The 12701-nt window shown below is 37.2% G+C and overlaps 1 protein-coding gene across 13 annotated transcripts in view; it reads left to right on the top strand.

The window, feature by feature from the left end:
• The window catches only part of PRRC2C (proline rich coiled-coil 2C), a 99703-nt gene that overhangs the window by 32689 nt on the left and 54313 nt on the right, over window positions 1-12701 (top strand). For 12 of the 13 annotated variants that reach the window (XM_082436895.1, XM_082436896.1, XM_082436901.1 and 9 more), the window contains exons 4-11: window positions 779-888; window positions 1997-2122; window positions 4397-4620; window positions 8468-8550; window positions 9134-9267; window positions 9348-9435; window positions 10463-10607; window positions 12134-12187. In XM_082436895.1, the coding sequence (XP_082293021.1) occupies window positions 779-888; window positions 1997-2122; window positions 4397-4620; window positions 8468-8550; window positions 9134-9267; window positions 9348-9435; window positions 10463-10607; window positions 12134-12187 (964 nt within the window). The remainder of the gene's footprint in view (window positions 1-778; window positions 889-1996; window positions 2123-4396; window positions 4621-8467; window positions 8551-9133; window positions 9268-9347; window positions 9436-10462; window positions 10608-12133; window positions 12188-12701) is intronic. The other variant, XM_082436899.1, reaches the window with a different exon arrangement.

Raw genomic sequence — 12701 nt, 5'->3', positions numbered from 1 at the left:
TTGGGTGAAGTTTACTAAAGACTTATTGTTCTCTACTTCTTAGTTGTTATAGAATTATTTTATAGTAGCAAGTCAGTTTTAGGTCTAAGTATACCAGAAATATATTGCATTTCTTAAGCCTGTTAACTGCCTTTTTCATTTTTAAGCCTTAACTCATTACAAGAATTGAATAAAACTGTAGACCCTTTTAAAACACCTTTTACTCATGGGGATGCATCAGGCAAGTTGCTGTTACCTCTTTTGATTAACAGTAATATGTACAGTGGTGAAACTGTTGACTGCCAAATGGAGAGCTTGCTTAGCCTTAGCCCCTGGTTAATCCCACCAATCCAGGCTGTATGTATGACTATAATGTTATTTCTAATTATAAATGTTCACTTCTTCAAAACAAATTTTTGGTAGCTATGTTCAATAATGAGTGCTTCTTTTTTTTCTTTCTTTCTTTCTCTTCTTTCCTTCCTTCCTTCCTTCCTCCCCTCCTCCCTCCCTCCCTCCCTCCCTCCCTTCCTCCCTTCCTCCCTTTCTCCCTTCCTCCCCTCTTTTCTTTCCAAAATTAAAAACAAAGCTGTCATCTCCTTGGGTTATTCATGGGTAGAAATGAAAGAGGACAAAAATAGCTGTACTTCATTTAAAGGAATGTTGGAGAGGGAAAACATGGTGGGGTGCATCTGAGTAAATGTGTAGCCAAAATAATTTGTATACAAATTTAGCTTAAATGCAATATTTATTTTATTTAAACATATAATATCTGAAATAATGGATTCATATTTTTTTTAAGAGCACCAGAAGTTCCACCAGCACAACCAAAACCTGGGGTTGCAGCTCCCCCAGAAGTAGCACCTGCTCCCAAATCATGGGCCAGTAACAAGCAAGGTGGGCAAGGAGATGGTAAGTGGACATTAGCTGGGGAAACTGGTTAGGCTTGATAGTTACTGAACAGCCATGCAGGAGGTAAGGGGCGAATTGTGGTGTTTTGGCAGGGGTAGAGAACACTGTCAAAAAATATTATCAGGCCCTGAAAAAAAGGGTCTTGTAAAAATTCTCTTGGGCTAGTTAAGTTTCAGTGTTAAGAGCCATGTATGAGCCAATAATAGGGATTAAAGAAGGAGTCTTTAAGGTACCTTGTGCCCCACATTACTCTGTCTTTACCCTACATGACCAGACAAAATCTTATGCCTTCAGCTCTGAGACATAAAAGTATCCAGACGTTATGTTGATTGCTAGAAACCATATTATTTTCCATCTGTGCCCCTAAACCTCTTCTGTTTCAAACATGCTGTTCTCGATTTCCGTGGTAGAGAAGACCTAGAGAGTAGCCATAAAGCACAGTAGCTGTAATACTTCCCTCCCTGCTAGGAATGATTGGAATCCCCAACAAAACTTAATTTTCCCACTTGCAAAACATGTCTATAAACCATTGTATGGAAAAACCCATCTGGGCCCTCAAGCTAATAAAATCAGCTCTTTTAAATATATGGAAGTATAAAAATAAATAGGCGGGCAGGTAGGTAGATAGGTGAATGAGTGAATAGTGAGGTGCAATCAGTATCTCCGCAATAAATTAAAATGAAGCATTTTAGTCTCACCGTGATACTTGTAGTGTTGATTCATAAATTCTATTTTAGCAATATTATTTGAACTGATTCTTAGAGCTATTTATTAGTAAAGGAATTTTACTTATATTGAAAATGAAAGGAGTCGTAATAAAAGAGAAACAGAAGTGAAATTCTCCTTACTTGCCTCATTATCTTTAATGAGTCACTGGAACAATGTCTGGCAGATTCCTTTCTTAGATTTTTATTTCCTCATGGTTGTTCATTAACTTTCCAAGGGGTTCTAATTCTAGATAAATTTAAAAGTTTTATGGATATGAACAGTCACCATTGAAATGCGGAATAAATTATCAAAAAAAGACAGAGAGCTCTATCCTGGGAGGGTTTTTTAATTATCTTCAGTATAAAAGTTACATGTAATTTTTTTAAAAAAACATCCATAGGAATCCAGGTGAATAGTCATTTTCAGCAAGAATTTCCCAGCCTGCAGGCAGCTGGGGATCAAGAAAAAAAAGAAAAAGAATCAACTGATGACAGCTATGGACCTGGACCCAGTTTACGCCCACCAAGTAAGAATACTTTCTATTTAATAAAAATACAGAATGAGATTATATTTGTGTTTTATCTTGTGATATAACCTCCTGTCTGCTATTGCTGTATGTATGATGACTCACCTAGTTTGAAAAGGCAGATAGTAACTGTAGTTGCTTGTCACTCAAGTATGGTTTTTACATGAACAGCATCAGTTTAACTTGAGAACTTGTTGGAAGTATATGTTTTGGGCCTCACACCCAACTTACTAAATCAAAAGTCAGCATTTTAGGGCTTCCCTGGTGGCGTAGTGGTTGAGAATCTGCCTGCCAATGCAGGGGACACGGGTTCGAGCCTTGGTCTGGGAGGATCCCACATGCTGCGGAGCAACTGGGCCCGTGAGCCACAACTACTGAGCATGCGCGTCTGGAGCCTGTGCTCTGCAACAAGAGAGGCCGCGACAGTGAGAGGCCCGCGCACCGCGATGAAGCGTGGCCCCCGCTCGCCGCAACTAGAGAAAGCCCTCGCACAGAAACGAAGACCCAACACAGCCAAAAATAAATAAATAAATAAATAAAATTAAAAAAAAAAAAGTCAGCATTTTAACAAGATGCCTAGGTGACTTGTTTGCACATCAATATTTGGTCATTTTTACAATAGTAAAATTTTTTAGCACACCTCCCCAATATGCAAGTATATATATTTGTTTATAATTTATATCCATTCATTTGCTTTCTATTAATATTCTGAACTCAAACCAAGGAACCAATCAATTTGGATAGTAAGAGATACTCGTATTATGTACATTATAAAGCAGAAACTAAAAATAGAAATATATAATCTTTGAGAGATTTTAAAACATCTTATTAATTATATTGGATTCATAGTGTTGTTACCAAATATCTCAAAGAAACCTGTACCATGTACAGGGAAGTTCCTATTTACAGTAATGGTTACAAATCCATATTTTTGATAACCTAATACATTTTCTATCTCTTTGGCTCATTTCTTGCCAGGTCTGGGTAAATCACCTTTTTTAATTTTTATTTTTAATTACTGTAATGCGGTTGATGAGTTTGTATTAGGAATAGATGTGTCAGCTCCACTGTTCTCTTGTTTAGTTTCTTTTCACCAGTTACCTGTTGCTGTGTAACAAATTTGGCAGCTTAAAAAGACAAACTGAACTGGGCTTACCATTTCACACAGTATCTGAGGGTCAGCAATCTGGGAGCCACTTAGCTGGGGGTTCTAGCTCAGGTTTTGTTGGTTCTCTGTCAACAGAATTGCAGTGAAACTGTCATCTGATGCTGACTTGACTAGGGCTGCTGTTTTAAGCTCTCTTATGGTGGCTCATTTGTATGTGGGCGGCTCACAACGGATTTCCTCAGAAAAAATAAGGAGGGACAGACAGACATCTCTCACCCAAGATGGAACCCCTAGGCTTTCATAGCCTGTTCTCAGAGAAGACAGCCAACACTTCTGCCTTATTCTACAGGTTACACAGACCAGTCCTGGTACACTGCTGAGAGGGGACTACACAGGGTGTGAATAGCAGGAGGTAGAGACCATTCAATCCAAACAGGGTTTCCTTGTAACACCATTTATCTCTTTTATTTGGTTAAGTGTAGTTGAATCAGGTAATGCAGTCACTAAATCTGCTCACTTGGGCACGTGTAACTAGCAATAGTAGACTGAAAACGAATGAGAGCGTGCATCACTGTCAATCCTTCTGGGTTATGGAACTCCCTCCCCCCTTCTTCAGGACACCTCAGGTATAACAGTGATTTTAAGCTCTGTATCAAAAATTGGTGAAGCTTAATAGGGAAGTTCTAATATTTTCTTCCCTGACCCCAGTATTTGCTTTTGGTGGTACCCTCTGAGGCAGGGGTCCCCAACCCTTGGGCCACAGATCGGTACCAGTCCACAGCCTGTTAGGAACCAGGCCGCACAGCAGGAGGTAAGTGGCTGGCGAGCGAGGAAGCTTCATCTGCCGCTCCCCATCACTCGCATTACCACCCGAACCATTACCACCCCCCCCCGTTCGTGGAAAAATTGTCTTCCATGAAACCGGTCCCTGGTGGCAAAAAGGTTGGGGACCGCTGCTCTGAGGTACAACGTCTCTGCTTTGGAAGCCACTGCTCTTGACTACCTAAACACCTTCAAAGTCTAAATTTCTAGTACAGCCTAGGTTAGACTTTCACTATTCCTTCACTATGCTTACTTGCTTAACTTCTCTTGAAATGTGCCTAGTTTGGTTTCACTCTGTTCCATTTTCAGATTTTTTTCTTATTTTCTCTCTCTCTTCATACCAGATGTTGCTTGTTGGAGAGATGGCGGTAAATCTGCTAGTTCACCTTTAACATCTGACCAAGATGAAAAGTCTGGCCAGGATGAAAGCACAGCTGGAACATCATCAGAACAAAATGATATCCTCAAAGTGGTGGAAAAGAGGATAGCTTGTGGTCCTCCACAGGCTAAACTGAATGGACAACAGCCTGCCCTTGCTTCCCAATACAGAGCTATGATGCCTTCTTACGTGAGTATTGTTGAGTCAGCAAGTGGTTAAATAAGAGGTTTTTGATCTGGATTCCAAGGAAAGAATTGGAATGGGAAAAAGTTGAGGTCTTTATTTTCATTAACATCTAACTAAAAATTAAAATTTTCTTTGATTATGAATTTAGGAATCAAATCTCAGAAAGTATCAGCAGTACCCATGTTTTATCCTTAGGGATCATAGGTATTTTCATATCACATTACATTGTTTTTAGGTATTGCAAATATTGTTTATACTCAGCATTACTTGAAAATAGTTATTAGTGTTATTTAATGAAGCACATACATTACTGTATCACAAGTTTGTTTTTTAAATATTGTGGTAACAGAATTTTAGTATAATTGTTTCCTTAGTAATACTGTGTTTTTAATTATGCATTTAAAAACATTCTGTGAGAAGAGGTCCATAAGATTTATCAGACTGCCAGAGGGGTTGTTCATGGCACAAGAAAAGGTTAATACCTGCTTCAGTTATAAAGTTTTTATTAGTATACCTTGAATTTTTTTAAAAAACTTTTTATAATGGAATATTTTTAACATTCAAAAAAGAAATGATAAAAGAAAGCGTGAACTTTCTTCCTCCCATAACTACCATACATCTTCAACGGTTATCGATCTGTGGTCCATCTTTTTCACCTATTTCTCACCACCTGGCGTTACTAAAATCCTAGATACATCATCTCATCCATATATATTTTAGGTTATATTTTAAAAGATAAAGACTAGGGGAAAATTCCACAGTGCCATTACCACACCTAAAAAGAAATTCTTTTTTATTTATTTTATTTTTTTTTTTTTGGCTGCGTGGGGTCTTTATTGCTGCGTGCGGGCTTTCTCTAGTTGTGGTGAGCGGGAGCTACTCTTTGTTGAGGTGCATGGGCTTCTCATTGCAGTGGCTTCTCTTATTGCAGAGCACGAGCTCTAGGCGTGCGGGCTTCAGTAGTTGCGGCATGTGAGCTCAGTAGTTGTGGCATGTGAACTCAGTAGTTGTGGCTTGCAGGCTCTAGAGCGCAGGCTCAGTAATTGTGGCACACAGGCTTAAATGCTCCGCGGCATGTGGGATCTTCTTGGACCAGGGATCAAACCTGTGTCCCCTGCATTGGCAGGTGGATTCTTAACCACTGCGCCACCAGGGAAGTCCCTGAAAATACTTTTTAAAATACCAAGTCAATATTCTAGTTTCCCTGATTATCTCATAATTAGGATCCAGATAACATCTATTCTTGAGATGGTTTATATTTTTCTTAGTAATCTTGTTATCTATGGGTACCTCTTTTCCTTTATCTCTTGTTTTCTTTGGAGCATATCTATTACAATTTATTTGTTTTCCTGTAGAGTTTCTCATAGTCTGTATTTTGCAGATTCCATCTTTGTAGTTTCATTTAATATATACTTCTGAGGGGACTTCCCTGGCGGTCCAGTGGTTAAGACTCCACACTCGCAATACAGGCATGGGTTCGATCCCTGGTCAGGGAACTAAGATCCTGCATGCCACACGGTGTGGGCAAAAAAAAAAAAGAAAGAAAAAAGAAAATAAACGAAACTTAATAGTGGTTGCTTCTTGGGCAGGGGAAATTTAAAAAACAAACAAATATATATATATACACGCACACACATATATATACTTTTGACCCCCATATTTCCTATAAATTAGTAGTTAGATTTGGTGCCCTCATTCATTCATTTGCTCTCAGTCTACTGTGAAATTATGTGGCAAGTTACATGTGCTCAAGTAAATAAATTTACATTTTTTGAGAAAACCATTAATCTCAAAGGAAAGAACAATCTAGTTCATACATTTATTTTTCTTATGACTTAACTCCTAAGTAGTCAAGGTCCAACCATATTTTCTATTTTTTCTTTGTATCATTATTACTTAACCATTCTAAGGTAGAGGGAAATAAATTATTAAATACAATTACTTGTTAAATATTTTCTTTAAAAGTTGGGGTGTATGATAAAACAGTCTTATATGCTAACCTGACCTTGAATAATGATTTGCATCCAAATACTTGTCTCCTAAGATTTTTCAAATTGTGCTTTCAAGGACCCCTGCCTGAATTTCCAGGCGTGGGGGTGGAATGGGATAAGGGGGAAGGTAAGAGGGGAGACCAAGTGAGCTTTGTTCCCAATTTCATCAATGAATTTATTCAAATAAAATGTTTCACTAAACAAAAACATTTAAAACACCATTATTATGTGTTGAGAACTTATAGTTGTTTCTGCAATTTTTTTTTTTTTTTTACTTTATTTTTCTGGCTGTGTTGGGTCTTCATTGCTGCGTGCGGGCTTTCTCTAGTTGCGCGAGCAGGGGCTACTCTTCGTTGCAGCGCGTGGGCTTCTCATTGCGGTGGCTTCTCGTTGCGGAGCACAGGCTCTAGGCACGCGGGCTTCAGTAGTTACGGCACGCGGGCCCTAGAGCGCATGGGCTTCAGTAGTTGCGGTGTGCAGGCTCAGTAGTTGCGGTGTACGGGCTCTAGGACACGCAGGCTTCAGTAGTTGTGGCTCGCAGGCTCTAGAGTGCAGGCTCAGTAGTTGTGGTGCACGGGCTTAGTTGCTCCGTGGCATGTGGGATCTTCCAGGACTAGGAATCAAACCCGTGTCCCCTGCTTGGCAGGCGGATTCTTAACCAGTGCACCACCAGGGAAGTCCCCTGTTTCTGCAGTTTTTGTGGCAAATTCCTAAATTTCAAACATTTATTAATACCACACGAAATTAATATCTATGCCTAAATAATCAGCAGAAGGATCTAATGCAACTTAACCGATGAACATTTGCCTCCAATAGTGTATTTGCTAATTTCAGTGTAAAGTGTGATCCAACCAAAAATTCTCGAGTATTCCCCAAACAAAAAGCTTCTCCTGTTGAGTTTCAGCTGTTGCTTATCTTAATTAACTTTTGCTTCAACCCTACTTAGAAATTTCTTCTTTACACAGCACAATCATATAAACATAGCCTTTCTTCTAGTATAAAGCAATTCCCTCATCAGTTTTTTTTAAAGAAAAGCTAAACTATTTCAGGATATAAATTATGTATTTAAGATAATACAATTTCATTTTTTTTTAAACATAATTTAACCTGGATATAAGCAAATAGTAAATAATCAAGCACTCCTTGACATTTCTTCCCTTCCAAATCATAGGATGAATCCCTTGGTGTTATTATTTGTCTTCATAATCTATCTTAGAATTCTCCTAAAGACAGATTCTCAAAGCCAAGTTCCCGTGGAGAGCATCATCTTTGGGCCTCTGTATATAATTACTATCTGTGTAATGACTCAGAATCCACCTATGCCCTACCCATAGAAAATCTCTCAATTAGCTCCCTACCCACTTCCTCCTTCAACTCTGTTGGGTTATGGACTATCCTTTTATCTGAACTGAGTTCCTCTTTATCAGCAAATCTGCTTTCAGTTAATCTACTCTTGTATTAAGATGAGGTCTCACATTATATCATTTCTAGTATTGATATTTGAACTTGGTTAAGAAACTGAAGTTTTCTGGGGTGCATGCATGTTGTCGTTTTTACTTTTTCATTTCAGTACACAGTCATTTTTATGTAACTTTGTTAATGGGATAACAGAAGTTCTTAATAAGATGTGTCCTAGTTATTACCTCTATTTGTAATGACTTGGTGGAGGCAGTAGATTTATAAATGGCTTGTTATTGAGGGTGAATGATCATCTATACCAGTAGATAAAATTAGTTATTGACAGTACTGTTTATTTTAATCGTTTCTATAAATTATAATTTCAGGCTTAGTCAGGGTGATCTTTTTTTTTTAAATAACTGGGTAGCTAGATTTTATCAATTTTTGTTTCTTTTATACAGATGTTTCAGCAGTATCCAAGGATGGCCTATCCTCCTCTACATGGTCCCATGAGGTTTCCACCTTCTTTAACTGAAACAAACAAGTAAGACTATTAAATGATTAAAGTTTGCAGGGTATATGTATACTTGTTAAGATTTTCTGGAGGTTGAGTGGATTATGGGGATTTATTATTCTGTCCTCAAGGTACATTTGCCATTAACAAGTAATCGGCTAACTTTTGTAAGACAGAACAAAAATACTTTATTCTTCTAAAACTTTAAATCAGTTGACATAAAATTCTGAAAACTGAAAATTGTGGCCCCAAAAATGGATGGCACTTGTTTACTCCTTCTTCCTTCCATGATGTTGATAACCCCCATTCTCTTTTTTTTTGCTTAGTGTATTTTGAGATTAGTATTAGTCTTAGCCATATCATCTTTTAACATATATTTGTTTTATTTTAAATGTTTGAAAACTTTGCTATTAAATATCTGCATAAGAAATATGATTATGTATTGTCTTAAATTTCTGTGTTAATTTTATAATCTCTTCATACACGTCAGGTGCAAAATATTTTGTATATCACGGTATAGAAAACTAATGTTGAATTGAAATGAACTAAATTCCAATCTTCTAATATTTTCCTAATTTAGTATCCTTTTCTTTCATAACCTGTCACTGGTTAGAGGCCTTCGAGGAAGAGGCCCACCTCCTTCATGGGCCTCTGAGCCTGAACGCCCCTCCATCCTTAGTGCGTCAGAACTGAAGGAGCTTGATAAATTTGATAACCTAGATGCTGAAGCTGATGAAGGTTGGGCAGGTAAGAGGCAAGATTAATTAAGCACTTTTAGTTTTTAGATGCTTTGAAACAGTCAATCTGAGTTCTCCTTAATTTAATAGGTGCTCAGATGGAAGTAGATTATACAGAACAGCTGAATTTCAGTGATGATGATGAGCAGGGAAGTAGTAGTCCTAAAGAAAACAGCAGGTAAGTTGTGATATCTCTTACTAATAATAGTATGAATTTGTTGATGTAACATGAGCCATTTATGCAGAGAGGTTTCATTAATAGGTATTTGTTCCCCACTTATAGAATTTCTACATTCTACTCCAAGGATTTTTACTGAGTGGGAAGGCGATTAATGAGCCAAATTTTAAAAGTACAGATAATCAAGGAATTAAGAGTTTGATGTTTCTAAAGAAAATACCTATTTTTAAAAAGAAGCTATTTAGATGCTTGTCATCTAATTGGAGATATTTTGAGAAACAGTATTCGGGACCATTTAAAACTTGTTACTTACTTGACCTGATCCACATTTATAAAATCGGAGAAAAATTACTTGGGTTACAACAGCTGCTTCAAGTCTTTGATTTTTTTTAAACTTAGCAAGGAGCAATAAGGTCTTGGAAAATAGGAGCTTTTTCTCTTTTTTTCTGGAATATAGGGGCATCAGAGTCAGGAATATATGGGTTATGTGACATAAAAATTGGGCTCTTAAGATAAACAGGAGTTTGCACGCACATATTGGTATAATTTTTCAGCCATAGTGTTGTAATACACTGCTGTTTCATGATCAGTTGTGAGATGCCTACTAAAATACTGTAGTTTGATTTCTCTTTTTCATTAAATCAGAACAAATTAGAATACATTAATTAATTATCTGGAATATTACTCAGTTGTGTTCAGATGAGAGTTTTGGTTGGGGGTAATAGAAAATGATGGAATCATATTATGTGTCAAGTGTGAGTGTCCATATTTGATAAGTACTATATCGCATCTTGTATCTTGTGATAATCTGGCCAAGCCCAGGCCCCATCACATTATAGATATATAGCATATATTTCTTGAATGAATAAATTAGCACTGCTAGGTTACAACACCATCTCATTCCTTGATACATTTTCCCCCTGAAATTGTATGGAAATAATGTCTTTTTTACGTTGAGAAAATGCATTTACTTATGTTACATTCTGTCCACTCTATTTTTTATTTCACCTGGATTTTGATTCTTCAGTGAGGATCAAGGTTCAAAAGCCTCTGAAAACACTGAAAACCGAAAAGAAGCAGATGAAGTTTTCAACACTAAGTCATCTTCTCAGATACCTGCCCATCCATCAGTAGCAAAAGGTCCCTATGGGAAAGGACCTCCACTTAATCAGGTTTGTTGGACTCATGGAGATTCTTGTCACTGCAGACAAGTGACAAGGATGAATTAATCTCATAATCATAGAGTTAGTTGGAAAAAGACTTAGGAAATGGGAACTACCTATTTTTTCTTAAATAGCTCTAGACCTAAACCATAATTTTATTGCATACTAACAGGAATTATCAATACAGTAGCTAAAATTATCAAGTAGAAACTAAAGTTTCACTCTTCCTTCTTATAGCAGCTTGGGCATGTCAGAGTGGAGGGATAAATTGTTTTTCCAAACTAACATAACTGAAGTGCTTTATAGTTTACTGAATGCTTCGTAAATCCTAGTTAGTATTCATGTGTGAAATTGTATGTTATCTGAGTAGGGAAGTCACACTAGGGAGTAGAGAAATCTATGTAGTCTGAGCCATTTTGAAGAATGTTGTTAAAAAGGGGGAAGTATGTGGGCAACAGATACACTTGATCCTACCTCTAAGATGTAGCAAGAACTGCACTGCAAAGTGAGAATTTAACAGGGCTATCTTCCAGAGAGCCTACTTAAGTAATTCATAGTATACTCAGCATGTATTTGTTGAATTCATACAAAACAGATGGAGGAATCGGTGCCTTCAGGGAGGTAAAAGTAAGTAGCTAACAGTGCCGTGATAGGGTGCACATAGTTCTTAGAAAATTCTATGTAAAACATTTCACAAAAGACTTGATACTTGAAGCAGGAATTAGCCAGTAAACAAAGGGAAGAGGGTGATTCCAAGCAGTGGGAACATGTTCAGGTAGAGAAGTATAGGAAAGCATGGCCTAATCAAGAAGTCCCCAGCAGTTTGACATGGGAGAGGAGTAAGAGAGCTATGTAAGAACTAGTAGTTGTTAAGTTTTGTATGCTGTACAAGAGTTTTGAATTTTATTCTTAAGGCATTGGTTAGCCATTGGAAAATAAATTTGTGAATTCTGGAAAAGAAGGATTTTTAAAGTAATTTTTAAATAAAATCTGTGTTTTGTGTGACTTTTAACTTACTGGCATAATGGGGAATGATAAAAGAACAGAAAAATATAGACCATATCTTGATGTTTTGATTTGCATACGTGTGTGTGGCACTGATATGAATAATAACAAGTGAATAGTCTATATGTATCTGGTTCCAATGTTTTAGATGTTTCTTTTCCTTATATAAATTTGAAAGGTTTCGTTTGCCATTAGAAAAACAATTGGGCTTATGTAAATAAAAATTTGAAATTAGAGGCATACTTCTTCACAGCCAGATTACCTGGGCTAGAATTCTAGAATTTGTACACTAAGATTCTACTCTTAACAAAGTTAATTGGAGATTGTAACCTTAATTAAAATGGCTGAGTGATTGTATAGAACATAAAGTTATTTTGTAGAGACTGATGTACTTTTATTTAAAAAGAGAAAAGGATAAAGATGTTTTACTTTTTGCAGTCTTTTGGTCTCACTGAAAAACATTGCAGTCAGAAATATTTCAAGTAGATATTTTTTATCTTACTTTGTAAAAATCCTTTTCTTTATAATAGGAACGTGGACCATCTTCACACTTGCCACCACCTCCAAAGTTGCTTGCACAGCAGGTAAATTTTAACTAAATGCTTGTTAATGGTCTGTATGTATTAGTCGCCCTATTTGTTTTAATGGAAACGTCCTCTGTGTGTTTCTTATTTATAATGTTTATGAAACAGTTGTTGACTTCACATTGTAGCTCCTGCACGTCTTCCTCTTTAGCCTTTCCCTCTTCCTCCTCCGCTGATGAGCATGCTCCTGATTTTTCCAAGAAAGTAAGAAGCAGCTCTTCTTCCCATTTGAGCGCCCTTCCTGGTCTGACTCTTTTCCTGTTGCCCTTGCTCCTGAGGATGACCCTTCTACTTGTTCTCTGGATCCCATCTTTTATCGGTTACCAGTAATATTCTCTCTCATCTTTACAAAAAAGTTTTAAACACCAACCCTTCTCTAACTCCCACTACACTCCATTTCCCCACAGTTTCCTACCTATATCTCTGTTCCCCGTCATGGCCAAATTGTTCTAGTGAGCTGTTTACACTTACTGGCTTCACTTTCTCTCTCATTAACCCTCTCCAGTTACGCTTT

Source organism: Balaenoptera physalus, assembly GCF_965194825.1.
Source record: "Balaenoptera physalus genome assembly, chromosome: 1".
NCBI lineage: Eukaryota > Metazoa > Chordata > Mammalia > Artiodactyla > Balaenopteridae > Balaenoptera > Balaenoptera physalus.
This window is presented reverse-complemented; position numbering and strand designations above follow the sequence as displayed.